General features: G+C 37.8%; 1 protein-coding gene across 1 annotated transcript in view; it reads left to right on the forward strand.

Annotated features, from left to right (window-relative positions):
- The window catches only part of NRDC (nardilysin convertase), an 81,702-nt gene that overhangs the window by 12,119 nt on the left and 45,194 nt on the right, over positions 1-24,389 (forward strand). The window contains exons 3-6 of the mRNA XM_060204946.1: positions 12,696-13,083; positions 18,536-18,617; positions 21,083-21,236; positions 22,859-22,932. Coding sequence (XP_060060929.1) covers positions 12,696-13,083; positions 18,536-18,617; positions 21,083-21,236; positions 22,859-22,932 — 698 coding nt within the window. The remainder of the gene's footprint in view (positions 1-12,695; positions 13,084-18,535; positions 18,618-21,082; positions 21,237-22,858; positions 22,933-24,389) is intronic.

Consider the following 24,389-nt stretch of genomic DNA (forward strand, 5'->3'; position numbering starts at 1 on the left):
TACTGTTGAGCTTCCACATTTTGGGACTGTTACTAATCTTTTGTTGATTGTTAAGTGTTAGTTTAATTCCACTGTGGTCTGAGAAGATGCTTGGGATGATTTCAGTGCTCTTGAATTGGCTGATGCTGTCTTTGTGGCCTAACATATGGTCTGTCCTTGAGAATGATCCATGTGGATTTGAGTAAAATGTGTATTCCAGTTTCTTGGGATGAATGACTCTGAAAATGTCCAATAGTTCTAGTTTATCTATCTCTTCATTTAGCTCCCTTATGTCTTTACTGATTTTCTTCCTGGATGATCTGTCAAGTTGAGATAGTGGGGTGTTGAAGTTCCCTACTATGATTGTGTTACTGTTAATATATTGCTGTAGCTCTTTCAGTAGAAGTTTGATGTATTTAGATGGCTTCTCATTGGGTGCATAGATATTAATAATTGTTAGGTCCTCTTGATTGACTGATCCTCTGAACATTAAGTAGTGTCCATTCCTATCTTTTTTAATCTTATCTATTTTAAAGTCTATCATGTCAGATATGAGAATAGCTGTTCTTGCCCTTTTTTGTGGGCCATTGGCTTGTATGATAGTTTTCCATCCTTTCACTTTAAGTCTGTGTTTGTCTTGTTGAGTTAGGTGAGTTTCCTGTAGACAACATATTGTTGGGTTGTGTTTTCTGATCCATCTTCCTACTCTGTGTCTTTTAACAGGTGAATTCAGGCCATTGACATTTATTGATATCAAAGATTGAAGTTATTTTAACGCCATTCTTGTAGAGTTTTAGAGTGTTTTGATATATGTCCTATTTGTGGTGGTCTGGTTGTTTATAGGAGACCTTGCAGAACTTCTTTCAGGGCAGGCTTGGTGATGGTTGCTTCCTTCAACTGTTGCTTGTCTGAGAAGGTTTTGATGCTTCCATCTAGTCTGAATGACAGTCTAGCAGGATATAGTATTCTTGGCTGAAAGCCTTTCTCATTGAGCACTTGATAGATATCTTGCCATTCTCTTCTGACCTGTAGTGTTTGTATGGAGAAGTCTGCTGCTAATCTTATGGGTTTTCCTTTGTAGGTGACTCTTTGTTTTTCTCTTGCAGCCTTGAGGATCCTTTCTTTATCCTTATTCCTTTCCATTCTAAGTATGACATGTCTTGGTGTCTTTAGGTCTGGGTTAATTCTGTTTGGGACCCTCTGGGCTTCTTGAATCTTTATGTCTTTGGTGTTGTCTAGACTAGAGAAATTTTCAGCTATTATGGCCTGGAGAATGCTTTCTTCCTCTCCTTCTCTCTCTTCCTCTGGTAAGCCAATAATGTATATATTGTTTGTTTTGAAGTCATCCCATAGGACTCTGTTGTTGTTTTCAGCATCTCTTAATCTCTTTTTGAGATCTCTTACTTCTTTTTTAGTTGTCTCTAATTCATCCTCAATCTTGCTAATTCTGTCTTCAGCCTCATAGATTCTATTCTCTCTGCCCTCTACTGCTTTCTGGAGTTCATCTATTTTGTTGCCCTGCTCTGATACTGTTTTAGCTTGTTCAGCTAGTTGCCTTCTTAGCTCAGCGATTTCAGCTTTTAGCTCTCTAATAACCATGAGATAATTAGAATTTTCTTCCATATTCTCATTTGTTGTTCCTGCATTTCTGATTACAATTTTTTCAAATTCTTTACTCACTCCTGTTATTTCCTTAGCTAAAGTTTGGATGTTGAACTCATTTTTTTTTTAATATTTATTTTATTTATTTTTTCCCTTTTGTTGCCCTTGTTGTTTTATTGTTGTAGTTATTATTGTTGTTGTTGTTGGATAGGACAGAGAGAAATGGAGAGAGGGAGGGGAAGACAGAGAGGACGAGAGAAAGATAGACACCTGCAGACCTGCTTCACTGCCTGTGTAGCAACTCCCCTGCAGGTGGGGAGCTGGGGTTCGAACCGGGATCCTGATGCTGGTCTTTGTGCTTTGCGCCACCTGCGCTTAGCCCGCTGTACTACAGCCCGACTCCCGAACCCGTTGCTTTGTGCTTCACCCTCTGGAGGACTTTTAGCTGGACTCTTGTCCTGTTTCGAGTCTCCAATATTTTTTCTTGTTGTTTTAACCATTTTATATATTATGTTATGAGTTCCCTTTATCAGTACTTTTCAAATTATTGATCACTATTGCCTGGATTGACTTGTGTCTAAGTAATTTAATTAAAGGGTTTACCGTGGTGGAAGTTAACAGTTTTTTCAATCCCTGAGTTGGAGCTCAGTGGTGTAAAAGCCTTTTTTTTTTCTTCCCTGTAGGCTATGGGAGCCTGAGGGCTTTTAAACTATCAATAGGCTTCTTAGCTTAATCACTGACTCCTGACCAAGAGATAAAGCAGGGTGTGGCAGAGATAATCCAGTGGTTATACAAAGAGACTTTCACAGCCCCTCAGCTATGCCAAGGAGGTATAGGTCTTCTCCTGAGTTTCCCGGTTAGATCTCTGTCCCCTGGTGTCCCTCTCTGTTGCTGCTCCAGATTCTGAGGGTAGTAGCAATGGAGACTCAGAGTTGCACTTGGTGAGTCTCTGGGGAGTCCTTTCCTCCCTTCAGCTGTCCCATTGTTGTGGAGCAGACTGGATGTGGTGTCTCCACTGACAAACTGTCGAACTGTTAGCAGTCACTTAATCTCTCCTTAGGCCCCTCTCTCCTCTCTGTCACCAGCCACCCTCTCTGTCACCAGCCACGCGTGTTTGTGCTCACGGGTGATTTACTGGGTTCCTGTGGTCATTCTAGTCCTGTCTTGTTTCGGTCCGTGTGGTCTCCTTTGGTATTCCTAGTTGATCCAGGAGAGGCGAGGAGAGGAGAGAAAGCGATCTGCTGATCCGCCTCCGGAAGTCGAATCCTCTAGCTGTAAATTGTTAACTCTGGTCTTAGACAGACAGTGTTAAATCTTTTCAGGTTAAAATATGGTACTTGATGGCTTAGTATGTAATTATCTAAATGCTACTAACCCTACCACACCCAACCATATAGTCTCAAGTATTTTTGGATTTAAATACATGCAATCTTAACTGATAAATTTAGTGCCTGGGGGGTTGGGCGGTAAGCACAAGGTAAGAATCCCAGTTTGAGCACCCACCTCCCCACCTTCAGGGGAGTCCCTTCACAGGCGAGAAACAGGTCTGTAGGTGTCTATCTTTCTCTTTCCCTCTGTCTTCCCCTCCTCTCTCCATTTCTCTGTCCTATCCAACAATGAACGATATCAACAACAACAATAATAACCACAACAAGGCTACAACAACAAGGGCAACAAAAGGGGAAAAAAAATGACCTGGAGCAGTGGATTCATGGTGCAGGCACTGAGCCCCTGCAACGACCCTGGAGGCAAAAAAAAAAAAAAAGAAGAAGAAGAAATAGTGCCTGAAAGTGGCTACTTTATGAAATACTGAAACTAATCTGTTAAGAAACAAAACAAAACAAAACAAAAAAATGAGTGAGTAGCTTATTATAAATAAAACAATACCATACTCTTGATTCTTTGGCATAGTTTGAGAAATCTTCTTCAGTCTTTGTTATTATAGGGGAGCATTAGGAGAATTTAGATCACATAAAGGAAAACAGGTTGAATAATGGAAGAGAGGTTTTCAAAAACTCCTCATCACTCCAGAAAATCATAAGAAAAGGTGGTCTTGCCTTGGAGAAAGTATTGGATTCTCAAGCATAAGGTTCAATTTCTGACATTGTATGTACCAGAGGGTGCGCTGGTTCTCTCTGGTCCTCGCTCATTAATATATCTAAGAACCAAAATTGTATACACATATATATTTAAATCCACAACGAATGACATGCTGTACAATTACAATGTTAATCTCAAGAACACTGTTTTGGGGAGTTAAGAACACGTGGCACAAAGCGCAAGAACCTGAGTAAGGATCCTGGTTTGTTCTCAGGCCTCCCCACCTGCAGGGGGAGTCGCTTCACAGGTAGTGAAGCAAGTCTGCAGGTTTCTGTCTTTCCCTCCTCCTGTCTTCCCCTCCTCTCTCCATTTCTCTGTCCTATCCAACACTGACAAAATCAATAACAACAATAATAAAAAAACAAGGGCAACAAAAGGGAAATAAAGTTAAAAAAAATTATCAAAAAAAGAACACTTGAATTTAAATAATTTAGCACTAACTTGGCTTAGAAATTAAGATCAGAATCAGAATCACTAATTACTTTCAATATATATAAATTAAGTTTTAGACTACATAGTAAGTTATGATATATCTACAGTTATTTATTTGCTATCTTCCTTTCTGGACATATGATTAATCCCAATTTTTTAAATATAATATAGAAGTTTCTACAGAAATCATTTTTGAAGTGCCTTTGTGCATGTGTGTGGATATTTCCACAAGATACCTGGAACGAAGATGTGGAGATAATGTGGATAAAGCTTGAGCCCTGGACTTGATCCTTGGTACCACACAGGAGCACTGTGTATAGCACTAATGGGAACTCCATGGGTGTTAGAGTAGTACTTTAGTGTTTCTCCCTCTCTCTTTAAATATTTAGAATAAAAAAAATTTGGACTGGAGAGGGCGGGGCGGTAGTGCAGCGAGTTATACTTGGCGCAAAGCGCAGGGACTGACGTAAGGATCCTGGTTTGAGCCTCCGGCTCCCCACCTGTAGGGGGGTCGCTTCACAAGCAGTGAAGCAGGTCTGCATCTTTCTCTCCCCCTCTCTGTCTTCCCCTCCTCTCTCCATTTCTCTCTGTCCTATCTAACAAAGATGGCATAAGAGTATCCTGTCCCCTTGTCAGTATTAGATAACAAAAGATTTACTCATTTAATTAGCTCATTTGCTGAGTGAAAAAAAATTTTCATATATATAAAAATATTAAAAAAATACAGATACATATATATTTACTTATTTCCTTTTTTTTTTTTTTTTTTCTTCAGGGTTATTGCTGGGGCTTGGTGCTGGCACTTCAAATCCACTGCTCTTGGTAGCCATTTTTTCCCCCATGGTATTGGACAGGACAGAGAGAAATTGAGAGGAGAGGGGAGATAGGGAGAGAGACAGACCTGCAGATTTGCGTCAGTGCTCCTGAAGTGTCCTCTCTGCAGGTGGGGAGCTGGCTAGAACCCGCATCCTTGTGTGGGCCCTTTCTCTAAGAACTATGTGTGCTCAACCGGTTGCACCACTTCCTGGCCCCCTGAAAAGTATTTTGTTTTAATTTGATTGTCTTTAATGGTTAGTGATTCAGAATCTTTTCGTTTATTGGACACTTTGTATTCTTGTAATATGTATCTTTTTTTTTAACCAGAGCACTGCTCAGCCCTGGCTGTGGTAGTATGGAGGATTGAATTTGGGACTTGGGAGCCTCAGGCATGAGAGTCTCTTTGCATAACCATTATGCTATCTACCCTCTGCCCAAAAATTTGCTCTCTTTGGTTTGGAGGAAGTCACATATTAACCTTTTTTTATTGGTATGCAGTTTACTCTTTAATTTTGTCAGTGATAGTTTGAAGTTCTTTATTATTATTATTGTATTTATTTATTTTTTACCAGAGCACTGCTCAGCTCTGGCTTATGATTGTGGGGGAGGGGATTGAATCTGGGACCTTACAGCCTCAGGCATGAGAGTTTGTTTGCATAACCATTATACTATCTCCCCCCACCTGTGGTAGCTTAAAGTTTTATAATGAATTACTTCTATTATAGCTTCTGGATTTTGTGTCTTTCTTAGCAACATATTTTTGTCATTCAAAATTATATTTCCTCATACATATATTATACTTTTTAACTTCGCAATATGTTTGGAATTTATATATGAGTATAAAGTGAAGGTGGCTGTTTTTCTCCCTAAATGAAACAACGCTTATTATTTCAGCAACATTTAGTGAACTATAATAAACATTGTTACAGTAGTATTATAAGCACTGCTGTTATCTCAGAACTTGATTCTTTCATTGATCTGTATTTCTGTACTAGCATTTTTATAGTTACTTAAAGTGTCACTTCTTTCCAGTGCTTTAAAAAATATTCATAGCATTTGTGTTTCTTGTCAACCTCAATATTAGAATCAGTATGTCAAATTCCACTAAAAAAACCCCTTACTTCTGTGGTCTGGGAGGTGATGTAGTGGTTAAAGCATTGGACTCTCAAGCATGAGCTCCTGAGTTCAATCCCTGGCAACACATGTACCAGAGTGATGTCTGGTTCTTTCTCTCTCCTATCTTTCTCACGAATAAATAAATAAATTCTTTAAAAAAAAACTTACTTGTAATTAACTTGAGTTTATAGAATATTTTGGGAATTAATTTATATTTCTGTAATTTTGAGTGTTTCTACTTAATAGCATTCCTCTTTTTAAGTTTTCTACTCCTGTTGTCCACCTTCCTCTAGTTTTCTTCATGTTGTTTTGAGTAATATTTAAAAGGATGGCTCCCTAGTCTTGCAACTTGGGTTTAGTTCCTACTAAAGTTGGGCAAATAGAAGACTATTTTTTGTGCTTCTATATATTGGGACTAGTGACTGTATTTATCATGAGGATTAAATACATAAGACATATGTTGTTATACTTGAAAAGTGAACCATTGCTATAGGTGTATATGTATAATTTTGATAGTTTCTGTGACTAAGATCTTTCATTAAATTTCAGACTTTAATAAGAGAAAATTTCATGATTTTTGTTCATGAATCTCAGTTTTGTATACTTTGATGAGCTGCTTAATACTGATAGTTTTTGTAAAAAAGTGATGGGCCAGGGAGATAGTTTATTTAGCCTATTAAAGCACCAGCTTGCATACCTGATGCCCTGAAGTTGCTTAGGCCAGACCTTCCACTTTCTGCCCCCCATTATGATCCTGCATCCATGCTCCCAGAGGGATGAAGAATGGGAGGGCTATCGAGGGGCCAGGGGATGGGATACAGAATTCTGGCGGTGGGAATTGTGTGGAATTGTGCCCCTTTCATCCTATGGTCTTGTCAATATTTCTGTTTTATAAATAAAAAAAGTTATAGATTTTTTTCCCTGTTAAAATATGTATCTATATCTATCACAGACCTTTGGTAGTGGGAATGGTGTTTCCTTTATTTATTTTTATATTACAGAATTACATGTTGACAGGGGTTTGAATCCATACCATTCCCACCACCAGAGTTCTGAATCTTCAGTCTCCCCACTGCAATCCACCACAGTTCCCCTAAGATTGTAGACATGGACTAACCATCATCTGTACAACTATCCATCCACATTTATACATAGTTGCCCCTTTCTTTTCTAATTCAGTTCTCTCTTCCCCTCCAAGCTACTCATGACGTCATAACTACCTCCATATGTTCCTCTCCTTTCCCTTCTGTCTCTCTGGGTGTTGATGGAGCTGGAGTTCAGAGCCCTCTTATCTTCATCCTATCACTTCTCCCATGCTGAGCATGAGTGTTGACAGGTCGATCCATACTCCCAGCCTGTTTCTCTCCTTAGTGGGCCAGAGCTCTGGCGATGCCAGGGTCCAGGACACATTAGTGAAGTCGTCTGCCCATAGAAGTTGGGATGGAGTCATGGTAGCATCTATAACTTGGTGTCTAGAAGGTGGCATGACCTAAATTGAGACAAAATGGTTAATGAACAGGAACCAAAAAGTAGGATTAGAGCAGATAAGATTAGGGATTTTAGGGTAGAAGTAAGCTAGGAAAACCATTTTAGGCATGTTCCTGAGGGCATACGACTGTGGTAGTTTTGCTTGAGTTTGGTAGCTAGCCTGAGCTTGGATAAGAATATTGTCTGAGAGAATGATGTCAGGAGTAGAGAAAAGAGGCTAGAAAGATGGATTAGGGCAGGGAGTAGTTCTAGTTCTTGGAAAAAAATCTGTGGCTAAAATTAACTATTTATCTTCATCCTCCTGCTTCAGGGCCCAAATTTAGCACCAGAGCCTGTGTTACTCCTAAGTCCCTATTGGTCTGAGCTTATAGCTCATGGTCACATCTGAGGAACATTGCAGGCTGTACTCATTTCAGGACCAGTTTTTTTTCTAGTGGCAGGGCAGGATACCCCCCTAGCCTCCCTTTGGAGACTGGGGGGCTATTCCTATTGTCATTGCTTTATGGTGAGGACAAGGTCCTGGGACCTCCCCCCCTTCTCAATTTCTCTCTGTCCTATCCAATAAAATGAAAAAGAGAAAAATAAAAGGCCAACAAGAGCAGTAGTTTTATATTGCCAGCACCAAGCCCCAGCAAAAAGAAAAAGAAAATAGTTGAGCTAACCTTAAAAAAAGCATTTTGTTCCTAACTATCTTTAAGTGAATTTGATGCTGATTTTTGAAAGTTAATATCCATAAAACTAAAGGATTTTCTGAGTTTTTAAATTAGAGATTGAGTTTTTTATTATTTTGATGAGTGAGAAGTGAACATTTTATTTACAAAAGACTGCACAAAAGTATAAAAATTATAAAGCATAACAGTTCTTTTTGTCTTCTAATTTTATTCCTCTTCAGATATAACTTATATTTGTTTTATATCCTTTATTGTATTTTGCTGTACATACATGTATTTTTAATATGTACACAGTTTTATTTTTAAAATATTTATTCCCTTTTGTTGCCCTTGTTTTATTGTTGAAGTTATTATTGTTATCATCATTGTTGGATAGGACAGAGATAAATGGAGAGAGGAAGAGAAGACAGAGGGGGAGAGAAAGAGAGACACCTCCAGACCTGCTTCACCGCTTGTGAAGCCACTCACCTGCAGGTGGGAAGCCAGGGGCTGGAACTGGGATCCTTCCGCCTGTCCTTTTGCCACCTGTGCTTAACTCGCTGTGCTACCGCCTGACTCCGAGTTTTATTTATTTTTATAAAGCTAGGTATTAGACTTTTTACCATAATACTGTCCAGCTCTGGCTTATGGGGGGATTGAACCTGGGACCTCAGAGCCTCAGGCATGAGAATAATGTATAAGCATTATACTATCTCTCCCACCCAGATTTTGTCTTTTTACTGTTTAATTTAGCAAGTATTAAAAGTGCTTGTCAGGAGGCCAGGCTGTAGTGCAGCGGGTTAAGTACAAAAAAAAAAAAAAAAAAAATCTGTGGTTAAAATTAACTGTTTACCTTCATTTCACCCGCTGGGCCCATATGTTTATATTTGGCACCAGAGCAAAAAGAATGAAGGAAGAATGTTGGAAAAGAAAGTTGGAGAGATAGTGGGGGTGGGTGGGTGGTAGAGAGGACAACTAGATTATGTGGCACCTTCTGGGCCCTGGTGAACATTTTGGATTTTTAAAAAATATTTAAAAAAATATTTATTTCCTTTTTATTACCCTTGTTGTTTTTATTGTTGTTGTAGTTATTAATGCCATCATTGTTGGATAGAACAGAGAGAAATGGAGAGAGGAGGGGAAGACAGAGAAGGGGAGAGAGAGATAGACACCTGCAGACTTGCTTCACTGCTTATGAAGCAACTCCCTTGCAGGTGGGGAGCCAGGGGCTTGAACCGGGATCCTTAAGGTGGTCCTTGCGCTTTGCACCATGTGCGCTTAACCCTGCTGTGCTACCGCCTGACTCCCAGATTTTGGATTTTATTCCATGTGTAATGGTAAGTCATTAATGATTTTTGAAAAGGAAATGGCCTTGTGTTATTTTGTTTGGATTACCATTCGTTACAAATACCACAGACTGACAGTAGGTGATTATTTTCTCACAACTCAGGCTAAAATCTAGGATCAGGTTTCGCTTTTTCCAAGGTCTCTCTCTTTGGTTTACAGATGGCTACCTCCTTGCTGTGCCCTCACATGGTCATCTGCTATATGCACATATCTGGTGCATTTGTCCAAACTTCTTGTTCTTATTAATGACACAGTCAGACTGGATGAGGGACCACCCTAATGACCTCATTAAAATTTAAGGTTTTTTTAGATACCTGATTTCTAAATACAGTCACATTCTGAAGTATTAGAAATTTGTAAGACTTTTAAGGGAACATGATTTGGTCCTTAACATTGTGATGAGCTTTCTGATGTATGTGTGTAGCAGGAGGTGGGGTAAATCAGAACACTGAGGTTGGAATTGAAGAAACCAGTTAGAAGGAAACCAATTAGAAGGAGTATGAACTGAGGAAGGAGCTGTGGATTCTGTGAGAACGGTTTGTAATGTATTTTGAAAGCTGAGTACCTTTAACCTTTTTTTCTACCCTGCATTCTCTGTTTTTGAAAAATTATGCCAGTAGAAAATGCACTTTACAAAGATTGAATAGGATCTCCCCTGCCTCTACTTTAATTCTGCCTTGATGTTTACTTCTCTGATATTCTCCCTAGAATTCATTTCTGGACAGGTTGTTCCCATTCTTAGAAAACCACTCTTCAATTTTAAAATGTTCTACTGCTATTTGGTTGATTATTTGACACCAACATACATGGACTGATTTAACAAGGAAGTTTTACTGAAGGAAGTTCTTTAATTTTCACTTGAGAGCTTTATAAGATTAATCCTTGATGTGTAGAAAAGAAAGCTTGCTACTTTTTTTTTGCAAAACATTGCCCAGATTCCCATTTAACAATACAACCCCCACTATTTCATTCATCATTTTTCATGGACCTGTATTGTCCGCACCCACCCACCCACCCCAGAGTCTTTTACTTTGGTGTAATACTCCAATTCCATTTCAGGTTCGACTTGTGTTTTCTTTTCTAATCTTGTAGAAAGCTTGCTACTTTTATGTAAACTTTTTTTGTATCAATACTATTTACATAATAAGTGTGTAGTCCTATGATTTTCTGACACACTTTTGTAACATGTCATTGAGTTATATATTTTCCTTCATGATGTTATGTGAAAAAATAATTCATGTGTGAACGTGCCACACATAATCTTTCCATTCTGCTGTTAATCATTAATAATTGAACTTACTGTCCTCAGGTGTTCCCTACTCTTATTAACTTGGAACTTTACTTCTCTATACACTTTTGGGGAAGAATTAGTATCTTGTCCCATTATGTTTCTCTTTTTGTTTTCTCCATCAATACAAGTTAAGTTTACATATTGTCATCTAATTATTTTAAAATAGTATGATTTTGTTAACAGTGTCTTTTCCTATTTTCTACATCTGTAGAGCTTTTGTTTTTAAAAATGTTTATTTTTTTAATTTTTTGCCTCCAGGATTATTGCTGGGGCTCGGTGCCTGCACTACAAATCCACTTCTCCTGGAGGCCATTTTCCCCATTTTGTTGCCCTTGTTATTATTGTTATTGTTGTCATTGCAGTTGTTGCTGTTGGCTAGGACAGAGAGAAATCGAGAGGAGAGGGGAAGACGGGGGGAGAAAGCTAGACACTTGCAGATCTGCTTCACTGCTTGTGAAGTGACCCCCCTGCAGATGGGGAGTTGGGGGCTCAAACCCAGATCCTTATGCTGGTCCTTGTGCTTCACGCCATGTATGCTTAACTCACTGCTCTACCGCCCAGGTCCCTAAACGTGTTTATTTATTTATTTTTAAATGTTTCTTTTTATATAATTGTTATCTTTATTTATTAGATAGATATAGCCATAAATTGAGAGGGAAGGGAAGATTAAGAGGGAGAGAGACAGAGAGACACCTGTAGCACTGCTTCACCACTTGTAAGGTTTTCTCCCTGCAGGTGGGGACCAGGGGCTCGAACCTGGGTCCTTGCACATTGTATAGCATGTGTGCTCAACCAGGTGCACCACCACCCATCCCCAACATGTTTATTTTTATTAGTGATTTAGTAGTGGTTTATAAGCTTATGTGATTTCAGGGGGTGTAGATCCATACTGTACTTGCCACCACAATTCTGTACCCCTACCTCCCCACTATAGTGATACTATTTTCAAGCAAAACAAGAAAAAAATAAGCCATATATTTTTTTCTGTTACTTAAATGTGATTTATTTTTAAGCATAGAAAGATATATCCACGTGTCTAGTCTTCCATTTTGAGCCAGGGGCTCCCTTCTTTGTCTTCCTTACCATAATTCTTTTATTTTGGCACCAGGTTTCTTGCACATATGTGACTTCTGGGCCACTTTTTCATTCAGATATAGAGACAGAGAGACACCACAGCTCCAGAGCATCTTCCAGTGCCATAACACCTTCCATGTAGTGGTAGGGTTCAAGCCTAAGCTAAGTCTATGGCAAGGATTGCAACCTTCCTGGTGAGCTATGCAGAATACAATTAATAAAGTTTCTCTCTTTCTGTACAGCTACTCAGTAAATAATAAACTTTTGAGGGTCCCTTCCACAGAAACAGTTTTATTAATTTAAAACCAGTATTGGTTTTTTATGTGTGTCCTTGAATTTGTTGTTTGTTGTTTTCGACGGGTTGGCTTCATGGGCGGGTAACAGATGACCAGGGACTCATGGTTGAGTTGTACGCAGTATCTCTTCATCCAGGACGAAGCACAATCTAAGCCGAGCTAAGCTAAAACTAAACTACTACAAACAATCTTGTCCTTATAAATATACTAGCCCAAACGGGTGGGAATAGGATGCAACACAGAGAGGGTGGAGAGAAAAGTGACTGGTGAAAATCAGGGTATGATAAGGAGAGGGGGTGGAGCAGGCGAGAATTCTATCACTGAACCACCAATGCCCTGGAGGGAGGGTGGTGCTTGTTAACAGCGGTTATGTAAATAGAATGAAGTGGTTATGTAAATAGAATACAGTGGTTATGTAAATAGAATGCAGTGTTAAGCAGGGGGGATTTAAACCAAATGAAACAGAAAAGGTTTTTAGAAGTAGAATTAGAAACATACCAACAGTTGTTCTGTGATTACTTGTGCTGATCCAGGTGACTCAAATTGTCTTATACTTTTTTTTTTTAGATACATCAAATTACGAAATGGCTTGCAGGCACTTTTGATTTCAGACCTGAGTAATACAGAAGGTAAAATGGGAGATGCAACAGATGATGAAGATGAAGAAGAAGAAGAAGAAGAAGAAGAAGATGATGATGATGATGATGACGATGACGACGAAGATGAAGATTCTGGAGCTGAAATAGAAGATGATGAAGAAGAAGGTTTTGAAGAAGAAGAAGAAGGATTTGATGAGGAGGAGGATAAACATGATGATATTGACACTGAAGAAAATGAATTGGAAGAAATAGAAGAGAGGGGAGAAGGTAGAAAGAAAACCACAGAAAAACAGGTTTGAGCCATGTCTACTATATTTTTATAATTTAGGAGTTCTTTGGGATAAATTCTAAACTATTTTTTTTTTCTCATGACAAAATTGTATATCTTTGAATCTTTTATAAAGGTCTATTCCTATAAATATTACATTTAAAAAAACATTGTGCTCTGATTATAAAAACGACAAATGCTTATAATAAAAACCAATAGAACATTAGCAAAATAGCTCATTTAGGTAGTGTTCTGCTTTGACATTTGTATGACTAGGTTCACACCGTCCTCTACTGCATTGAAGATAGTTTCAGTGCTGAAGATAGTTTCAGTGCTGTCTGTCTGTCGTCTCTACCTGGGGTGAGGTGGGGGGAGGGTTCAGGGAGAATAGAAATATATAAAAATTACCCATACCAGTGGGCTGGGCGGTAGTGCACTGGGTTAAGTGCACATGGTGCTAAATGCAAGGACCTGCTCCAGGATTCTGGTTCCAGCCCCCGGCTCCCCCTCTGCAAAGGGGTGCTTCACAAGTCTGCAGGAGTTTTTCTCTCCCACTCTGTGTCTTCCCCATCTCTCTTGAGTTCTCTCTGTCCTAGCCAACAACAATAGTAATAATAACAATAACAACAACAACAACAAAATGGAAAAAATGGCAGCAGATTCATAGTGCAGGCACCGAGCCCAATGATAACCCTGGGGGGGGGGGGAAATTACCCATAACACAGGTAGTCTTGGGCAATATTTAAATATTTGTCTTGTACACATTACATGGTTTTGTTTTGCTTCCAGGCCTTTTGCTGGGGCTTCTGCCTGTATAATTCCATTCCTCCTAGTAAACTACTTTTAGAAAATAAAAGAGAGGAAAGATACCATAGAACTTTTCCATCACTTCCGAAGCTTTTTTTTCATGGGGGTTCCATGTGTTGACCTAGGGCTTGAGATTGAGTCCTTGCACATGGTGAAATGTTATCTTTACCTGATGGGTTCCCTCTTAGCCCTCATACATTATGTGTTTTGAAAACAAATGCTTAGGAGATGAGGATCTGCAAAATTCTTAGCCTGAATTAGAAAAATAGGAGAGTGGATTATCCTTGAAATATGGGAAAACCAGGAAAGGAAAGAACAAAGCTAGTATAGAATTATTACCTGGGCTTGTTTTTTTTTATTTTGTTTTATTTTTATTTTATTTATTTATTCCCTTTTGTTGCCCTTGTTGTTTTATTGTTGTAGTTATTGTTGTTATTGATGTCATTGTTGTTGGGTAGGACAGAGAGAAATGGAGAGAGGAGGGGAAGACAGAGAGGGGGAGAGAAACACCTATAGACCTGCTTCACTGCCTGTGAAGTGACACCCCTGCAGGTGGGGAGCTGGGGCCTGAACTGGGTTCCTCACTCTAGTCCTTGTGCTTTGTGCCACCTGAGCTTAACCTGCTGCGCTACCGCCCGACTCCCTCATATAGGTAATTGAATGTGATTTATCTCTTTTTATAGAAAAGCATCAAAATTCAGAGCAAATAAGTATATAGGAAGAGCTGAAATAAAAATGGAGAGTTGAACCTGGTAGTTAGTGTAATATATAACAGCAGTCAATGAATAGATAAATTGGGTTTGATAGGGAGACATGCCCACTCTGGGTATCTTTTAAAGAATGCTTCCATTTCGCTACATGAAGCACTTATACCGAGGTTTGCATTTTGGAAACATTACAGTGGAACTGATCAGCAGATGTTTATTAAATTTATTTTCTTAAATCCTGACAGTCTATTCAGCATGGTATAATCCATGGTACAAATGCATTAAAGTTCAGATTATTAATACTAAAGTCTAGATGCTTAGTATATTATAAAGTATTATTCAACCCTCAGAGATGTGAGTATATGAGGTACACATAATGGGTTTGCTTTAAACATATCCCCTGATATTCAGCGTTCCAGGGAAAATATATGCATTTTTTTTCTAGAAAGTTGTGCTAGTTCAGGGAGACTGAGCCATGTAATAACAGGAAAAAAAAGGAGTGATTGATGTCTTGATATTCAGATTTAGAACAATGCCTATTTGAGGATAGATTTAGAATAATGCCTACTTGAGGATAGCATGATAGACCACATGACTTTAGTTCAGAAATTTGTAGATGAAAACCAGGACACTTGGGGAAAAATAAGTGTTTTTATTACTTAATAATTTATACTAAGGTTATTATAGATAAATTAGGAATTAATAAATTATATTTACAATAGATTTAATGTTTTCAAGTAGAGTAGTAAAGGAAAGAAAGTAAATGAAAAAAGTTACAGATGCACTAAAGAAAAGAACACTGATAAGAAATTCATTGCGGGTGGGGGTCAGGCAGTAGTTCTGGTTAAGCGCACATGGTAAAGTGCAAGGACCCCCACCGGCACAGGGATTCCGGTTCCAGGCGCCCCCCCCCCCCACCTGCAGGAGGGGTCACTTCACAAGTGATGAAGCGAGTCTGCAGGTATCTATACACCCCCCCCCCCCCCGTCTTCCCCCTCTTTCCATTTCTCTCTGCCCTGACAGCAATTACAACAACAATAATAACCACAACAATGATAAGACAAGGGCAACAAAAGGGGGGAAAAAAGCTTCCAGGAGCAGTGGATTAATGGTGCAGGCACCGAGCCCCAGCAATAACCCTGTAGGCAAAAAGACAAGAAATGCATTATGTCTCTGTCCTAGCTTTCTAGATGACCTTAGACCTACTCTCTCTCTCTCTCTCTCTCTCTCTCTCTCTCTCTATATATATATATATATATATATATATATCCCCTCATTTCTAAAGCAAGAGGATTAGATTATATGCTTTTGAGATCCATTTTTAGCTCTTGAGACTTAAAACTTCATTAACTATTTCTGTTCTCCAAATTTCTTTCTATATCTTATCAGTCTATTAATAGCTTTTCCCTTGCTTTGAACTTCTTTTCACCTCCCATTAAATGATAAGCAAGAGTCTAGGGGTTCAGCTAAAAAGTTGTTTTTGAGAATCAATTTTACTGTCAAGTCATAATTAGGATATCTTAGATTTATTCAGTGATTGTGTGAGCCCCTTTGATAAATGAAGATGTGCATCTCCATTTTATGTAACTTAGGTAGATTCAACCTTAGATATTTATCTCTCCTGGAAGCAGTAGTTTCAGATTCTAGGCCAGGTTGTTGTGCAACAGTAGTGCTTGGGACTTGCATGTAAAAGGTCCCAGGTTTGATTCCCAGTACCACTATATTATCAGAGCTGTGGCATTAAACAAAAATCTAATGATCACTAGAAAATTACTTAGATGCCACTTTAATTTTCTGAAAACTCAGTATGGTCTATTTCCTTACAAGATATAGATAGTTAATTTTCTGGGTAAAACAATTTAACTTGAGATCAAGCTTTGATTCATAAGCAGTTGCTGCACTAGTAAAAGGAGAGGTTCCCATATTTTAACAATGTAAGATGTTTTTAGCCATTTAATAAGTGTCTGCAAAAGGATATAGAGAAGTTAGGAAACAGAGGCTTAAGAATAGTATAGTCTTTGGGAGTCGGGCTGTAGCGCAGCGGGTTAAGCGCAGGTGGTGCAAAGCACAAGGACCGGCATAAGGATCCGGGTTCGAGCCCCGGCTCCCCACCTGCAGGGGAGTCGCTTCACAGGCAGTGAAGCAGGTCTGCAGGTGTCTATCTTTCTCTCCTCCTCTCTGTCCTCCCCTCCTCTCTCCATTTCTCTCTGTCCTATCCAACAACGACAACAACAATAATAACTACAACAATAAAAAAAACAACAAGAGCCACAAAGGGAATAAATATTAAAAAAAAAGAATAGTATAGTCTTTGTGATACATTGTTTAATTTTTATTTGAAAAATGTGAACCTTGTTTAGATAAATATGAGACTGAGATAAATGGGAAGGAAAAAATGTTTTCGGAGAGCATTTAATTAAAAAGTGAGCTGGTATTATTTCTGGATCATTCTTTTTGTTCCCCCTATATTTTCTTTCTCTCAAAAGTAAGTTATTTATTTGAAAAAGTGGACAAAGTATTAACATAGAAACTAAAGCGTCTTTGAAATTTTATTTACTCAGGACTTTCATAAGTCAATTCTCAAATATGAGTTTCTCTAGTGTGAATTTCTTGGGTAGATAATTCTCAAGTATGAATTTCTTTTCTAGCAATCGCAGAACCTGTTTTTGCTGTGGTCAAAGCTGACTGATAAACTGTGGTTTAAGTCAACTTATACAAAAATGTCTTCAACCCTGCTGGTCGAGACAAGAGATCTTTATGGGGTAGTTGGAGCTGAAAGCAGGTTAGGCACCTATTAAACATCACAGAACAGGTTAGACTGTGATTTGAAGAAGTAGATGTTTCCCCCATGTTTTCATTGAGTTATGTACCTGAATCTTTAAAATATAATTTATAGTATTCTGTGAGGCTGTTTGGTTCTTCTATAACATATTCTCATTTTTTATGATACATAGTTAGGCTTTCTATTAGGTACATGTTAATTTACTAATAGCTCACTTTCAAAAAAGGGTGGCCATTTATCAAAACAATCTGTGCTACCAAATGTATTAGTCATTAAAATTGACATTTATAAAGTTTAGGAAGTTTAATATTTAATTTCCTCCTCTTAAGGATTTAAATGGACTTTAAAAAAACTCATATCTTTCAGTTTAACAGTGACATAATGTTATACTCTAATTGTTTTAAATGCAGAATTTGTTGTACTTCTTACCATTTATTTTTCCAAAAATTGATTTTCCCAAGGTAGTGGGAAAATATCTCTTGATGAATAATCCATTCTGTATATTCAATAAGAAGTGAAGAACTAAAAAGCCTCTTTGAAGCTCTATAGTTTTTTTTTCATTACTAAAGATTTTCTTAGTGACAATTTATTTACCATTATTTTTGTTAAATTTTTCCTGTTATTTTACAACTTGCTTTTAATAAAATTTTTTCCCTAAACACCATCTTGAAAAGTTAGCATCTAGTTACTGAACACACTGAACCTTTACATGCTTAAGAGATCTCTAGAGATAAGCTAAGTAGATATTACTTCAGCAGATTTCCCAAATCTAATAAATTGGAAAGCAAACTTGGTTCAGAACTCTGAAATGCTCACATGAAATGATAATTGTATGGCCTGGCTAGTCCTCCCCCTCCCTGCCCCTTTCCCCTTTTTTCTTTCTTTCTCTTTCTATTTCTCTTTCTCTATCTTTCTCCCCCCCCCCTTTTTCCTGTTTGTTTCTGCTTTTTCCTTTAGGTCTACACCTGTTCAGCATTTTGCAGGATGGCAAGAGGAGGAGCAGCAGGGTGAAACTGACAGTTATGGTGAGTTTCACTTTGCTGCTCCTCCCGATTCTTAGGGAAAAGACTTTTGTTACTTTCAATCGGAAACCTGCAGTCTCCAATGCCTCCTTAAAATGAGATGATGATATCGTTTCTCTAGGCCTGACTCATTATCTGTATGTGTTCTACTTACTCCAGTCTGCAGCTGCGCTTTGTGTTGGAGTTGGGAGTTTTGCTGATCCAGATGACCTGCCTGGGCTGGCACACTTTTTGGAACACAGTAAGATCTTTATATTAAAATATTCCAGAATGTTTTTCTTTTCTCAAAATTTGTGTGAATTTATTTCAGAGATAATTCACTGCCTATATACTTGATACTTAGATATTTTGATAGAAATATGGTATGCTTCATAAGAAAAAAGCTAAGGGGGGTTTGGGCGGTAGCGCAGCGGGTTAAGCAAACAAGGCGCAAAATGAAGGACCTGCATAAGGATCTCAGTTGGAGCCCCCAGATCCTCACCTGCAGGGGGTCGCTTCCCAAGCCTTGAAGCAGATCTGCAGGCATCTGTCTTTTTCTCCCCCTCTCTTTTTCCCCATCTCTTTCCATTTCTCTCTGTCCTATCCAACAACTACAATAATATCAACAACGATAAAAAAAAAGGGGACAACAAAAGGGAAAAGGATAGCCTCCAGGAGCAGTGGATGCATGATACAGGCACCGAACCCCAGCAATAACCCTGGAGGCAATAAATAAATAAATATTTAAAAAAATGCTAAGAAAAAATATGACTATCAGAAGTGATAACTTAATTTTAATTCATTGAGTGAACCTACTTTGAGGATAAGAATAGGGAGAGGAAATAAATTATTTATTTTGTCACCACTGTGGCTTCACCTCTGGGCTGACTTTTTCAGTTAGAAACAGAGGTAGAGAGGGAAAGATACGCACTTAAACTACCTCTAGCCCATTAGAGGCCAGGCTAGAACCTGGGCCATGTACATGGCAAAGTAGGTGCACTGTCCAGGTGAACTATCTTGTCAGTTCCAGAAAACTGTTTTAAAATGTAGGTTTTATTATTCTTTGTATATGGAGATGAACAGATCTGGAGAAAGCTGACTGTTGCTGGGAATTTAGACTACAACCTTGGGAAGGACATTCTCTCCCATGATTAGTAAGACCCTGAGGTACCAAAACATTAAAAAGTAAGAAGCCATGATTGATATTAAAACAAAACAGAAAATCTTAAATTTAATTATTAATTTACCTAATGAAAACTTCTACGGATGCTATAAAGTTATAAATGCTTAAATTATTATTTGTTTTGAATTATTTTTTACATTCTAGTTTTCTAAGTGATTGAGAATAAGCTTCTTTTAAGTTTTTACAGTAGCAGTTAGTCTAAATATATATTTACATTTTAACCTTTTTATTAAAAGTTTATTTATTTGTTACCAGAACACTGTTTAGCTCTGATTTAATGGTAATGCAGGGGACTGAACCTGGAGCCTTGAAGCTTCAGGCATGAGAGTCTTTTGCATAACCATTTGGCTATCTTCCCTGCCCCAAAGATTCTTTCTTTTTTTAAACCAAAGCACTGCTCAACTCTGGCTTATGGTGGTGCAAGGGATTGAACCTGGGATTTGAGGGTCTCAGGCATGAGAGTCTGTTTACATAACCATTATACTAGCTACCCCTGCAAGTTTATTTCTTTAAAAATAAAATGTTTAGATATAAAAATAATATTGGATTGTTGGAAAAATGATGGCACATTTTTCTATGCAAAACTGCATCATCATTTTTCCAACAATCCAATATATGAGGGCTAATAGAAAAACAGAAAAAAAGTAGTGTCATAAAGAAAGTGTGGTCATTATTGCACCAAAGTAAAAGACTCTGGGTGAGGGTTCAGGTCCTGGAATATGATGGCAGAGGAGGACCTAGTGTGGGTTGAATTGTTATGTGGGAAACTGGGAAATGTTATGCATGTGCAAACTATTGTATTTTACTGTCAACTGTAAACCATTAATCCTCCAATAAAGAAATTTTAAAAAAAGTATAGTCATTTGATAAAGCAGTAGTATATTAAGGGCTGGGTGGTTTAAACCCTCATATATTGGGTTGTTGGAAACATTATGATGCATTTTTGCATAGAAAAATGTGTCATTATTCCACCCAGACTTAAAGACCCAGGTTTAACCCCCTGGTCCCCTCTAAGCAGCCCTCAGGTGTCTCTCGTTTCTCTCCCTCTTGCTCTCCCATTTCCTTCTCAATCTCTGTTTCTCTATCCAAAATAAATAAACAAATAAAAACAAAACAATATTGTCTTCCAACTTTATATTTGCATATGTAAAATCTCATCCTTCATGATAAAATCTTTTTTTATTCATCCTTCTCTTTTTGGCTTAAAAGAAAGATGAAGATGGGATGTTACTCATTGGCGGAACTTAAGAAACAAGAACAGAAAGGAGAAATACAAAGTAAAACTTGGACTGGGTTTGATGTTTTGCACCAAAGCAAAGGACTCTGGAGAGAGAGGGTGGGGTTGGGATTAGGGGTTTGGTGCATGATGATAGAAAAGGACCTAGCCTGGGGGAGGGAGAGTTTTGCAGACACCTGTCATGGTGAAGTGAGAATTTTACCCATGTATCAATAACTATTGTAAATAGTTACTCCCTAATTTTTTAAACAAAAAATGAAAAGAAAATAACAAACATTTCTTATATCTTTGTATTATTTCTATTCAGTGGTATTCATGGGTAGTTTGAAGTATCCAGATGAGAATGGATTTGATGCCTTCCTGAAGAAACACGGGGGGAGTGATAATGCTTCAACTGATTGTGAACGTACAGTTTTTCAGTTTGATGTTCAGAGAAAATACTTTAAGGAAGCCCTGGATAGGTAACTAACTCAAAGTGTATTTTTATTTTATTGTCTAAATCCACCTAAGCATTATCCTATGGTATTTTCTTTTAAGCAGTACCAAGTCTATAGACTTGTTAGAGTACTTTATTTGGAAAATAGAGCACATTAAATATACCTTATCTGTTGTCTTATATTACTTAAGTCTGTATTAAAGATTATACTGAAATCCTGAACAGTTTTTAAATTTCGTAAATAATACATTATTCCATCATTGCAAACATTTAGAAGTTTATTGTAAAATTAAGAGTAACAAGAAAAAAAGGATATAACTTAATAATTTCTTAATCTTGAGATAGTCATGGTTAATGTTTTGGTACTAGCCAAAACGCTTTTTTTTTTCTAATGACTTTTATTTTTTAAATATTTATTTATTTATTTTCCCTTTTGATGCCCTTGTTTTATTTTTGTAGTTATTGTTGTTGTTATTGGTGTTGTTGTTGTTGGATAGGACAGAGAGAAATAGAGAGAGGAGGGGAAGACAGAGGGGGAGAGAAAGACACCTGCAGACCTATTTCACCACTTGTGAAGCGACTCCCCTGCAGGTGCGGAGCCGTGGGCTCGAACTGGTATCCTTAACGCGATCCTTGAGCTTTGTGCCACCTGCGCTTAACCCGCTGTGCTACCGCCTGATCCCCTATTTTTTATTTTTTAACCAGAGCACTGCTCAGCTCTGGTTTATGGTTTTATGGGGAATTGAACTTGGGACTTCAAAACCTCAGGCACGAGAGTCTCTTTGCATAACCATTATGCTATCTACCCCAACCCAACATTGGTTTTTTAATCTATGCAAGAGCATATTGTATATATACTTTCATATTTTTATATAAGATGCATCTTTTCCCCATATCACTGAGTAATAATATGGTTTCTTTACAGAAACCTGGGTGGTGGTAACTTTATACTTATGAATGAGTTCTTGTGTTCATGGTTCATGTATTTTTTTAATATGGGTTTTTAATTTCATGGTGAGAAAAGTAGATTGTAGATAATAAAATGTAGAAATGAAGAATATTGCTTAAATTTTATTTGTAGTTTCTACCTTGGCTTGATTTAGGATCATTCTAAAGTTATCTAATAAAGCCAAACTTATTTAAATTTTATGATTATGATCTAAATTTTCAACTAAGTAAGATTTATCCTAAGAAAGATGTTTACTGACCTTTGAGAAAGTGAATGTTGGGCTGGGCGGTGGTACACGAGGTTGAATGCACGTGTTATAAAAAGTGTATGTTGGGGAGTCCGGTGGTAGCTCAGTGGGTTAAGCGCGCGTGGCACAAAGCACAAGGACCGGTGTAAGGATCCCAGTTCGAGCCCCCCGGCTCCCCACCTGCAAGGGCTTCACTTCACAAGCAGTGAAGCAGGTCTGCAGGTGTCTATCTTTCTCTCCCCCTTCTAACTTCCCCTCCTATCTCCATTTCTCTCTGTACTATCTAACAATGATGCCATCAACAACAACAATATCTACAACAACAATGAAAAACAACAAGGGAAACAAAAAGGGCAAATATTAAAAAAAAAAAAAGGGCTTAAAAAAAAGTGTATGTTGGCTGATGAAAAACTTTCATCATACAGTAACAGAAATGACATTTTATTTTCAGATGGGCCCAGTTCTTCATCCATCCACTAATGATCAGAGATGCAATTGATCGTGAAGTCGAAGCTGTTGATAGTGGTAAGAGAAATATTTCAGGTCTTAATACTTTTTGCTTCATTGAACTTGTTATTTAGCATATTTATCATGCTGTCATTTTACCATGTAAAGGGAGTAAGCCTAGTTCTTTATCACTAAAGGACTAAATTAAAATGTATGTTTTATTATTTTTTATTTTTTGAGAGTTTTAGAGTAGTGATTAATCTTGGAGGACAAGAGCTTCTTTCATAAAGCTAGTACTAGAAGTTAAAACTTAAAAAGTTCACAGACCTGGCTGGGGAGGTAGCAACATAAGCAAAAGACTGATGCCTGAGGCTCCAAGACCCCAGGTTCAGTCCCTTGTTCCACCGTAAGCTTGAGCTAACAGAATATGTGTGTGTGTAGAAAAATAAATTAAAGTTTGCATACTTTTTGCTTGGACAGTCATTTTCTTTGAGGTGTTAAGTACCATCTTGATATTTAATAGCTTATCCATTGTTTTGTATGTATGGAGATAAGTGCTTTTGTGGCTTAGATCAAATTTGAAAACAATTGTGATTTATTTATGACTGAAGAAACTAAATACTTGAACAGGAAATGTATTTAATTTTTTTCTTATTTTGATGTATATAAAGATTAAAGACCATAAGAAAAAATACATGCTGGCCTGAAATGCTCTGAAATGTCACTATAAATGTCTATAAATTTTATCTATAGAAATGACACTAGCTGTAGCCCTCTATTTGTAAAAGAAGTTGAGATAAAGTTAGAGTTCTCCTTGTAATTAAAAAATTATTTTGTTACTTGCCTGCCACAGTGATGGTCTTATCATAGGTCCATGTAAACATTATTTATTATTTATTTATTTTAATTGCTGTAGTTATTATTGTAGTTATTATTATCTTTGTTGTTGTATAGGACAGAGAGAAATGGAGAGAGGAGGTGAAGACAGAGAGGGAGAGAGAAAGACACCTGCAGACCTGCTTCACCGCTTATGAAGCGACTCCCCTGCAGGTGGGGAGCTACGGGCTCAAACCGGGATCCTTACTCCAGTCCTTGCACTTTGCACCACCTGCTTTTAATTCGCTGCATTACCGCCCGACTCCCCATATAAATATTTTTTTGAGTGGATAGAATACCAAAATATCTGGGGCACATGTTCCTCACATTCATGAGCCCCTGGGTTTTATCTCTAGTACTACATGAAGATAAGAAAGACAAGAATAAATAGAAGATCATTAATGGAGGACGGTGCTTGATCTCTCTCTCCTTGCAATTAAAAAAGACTCAGGAAAGCTCTAAAGGATTTCCCATTGTTTGAGACCTAGCAACAATTCTATGTATTTAAAAAATTTCAAGTACTGTTACCCCATAAGTTTCTGCAGTGGATTGAAATCTATATTAGAAATGTACCTCTAGTTTGATTTTGAAAGTTTTAAGAATGCATTATGTTTTTAGACATTCATTGTATTTATTTCACATGAGATAGAGTTTGAGAT

Source organism: Erinaceus europaeus, chromosome 13 (genome assembly GCF_950295315.1).
Source record: "Erinaceus europaeus chromosome 13, mEriEur2.1, whole genome shotgun sequence".
NCBI classification, from domain to species: domain Eukaryota; kingdom Metazoa; phylum Chordata; class Mammalia; order Eulipotyphla; family Erinaceidae; genus Erinaceus; species Erinaceus europaeus.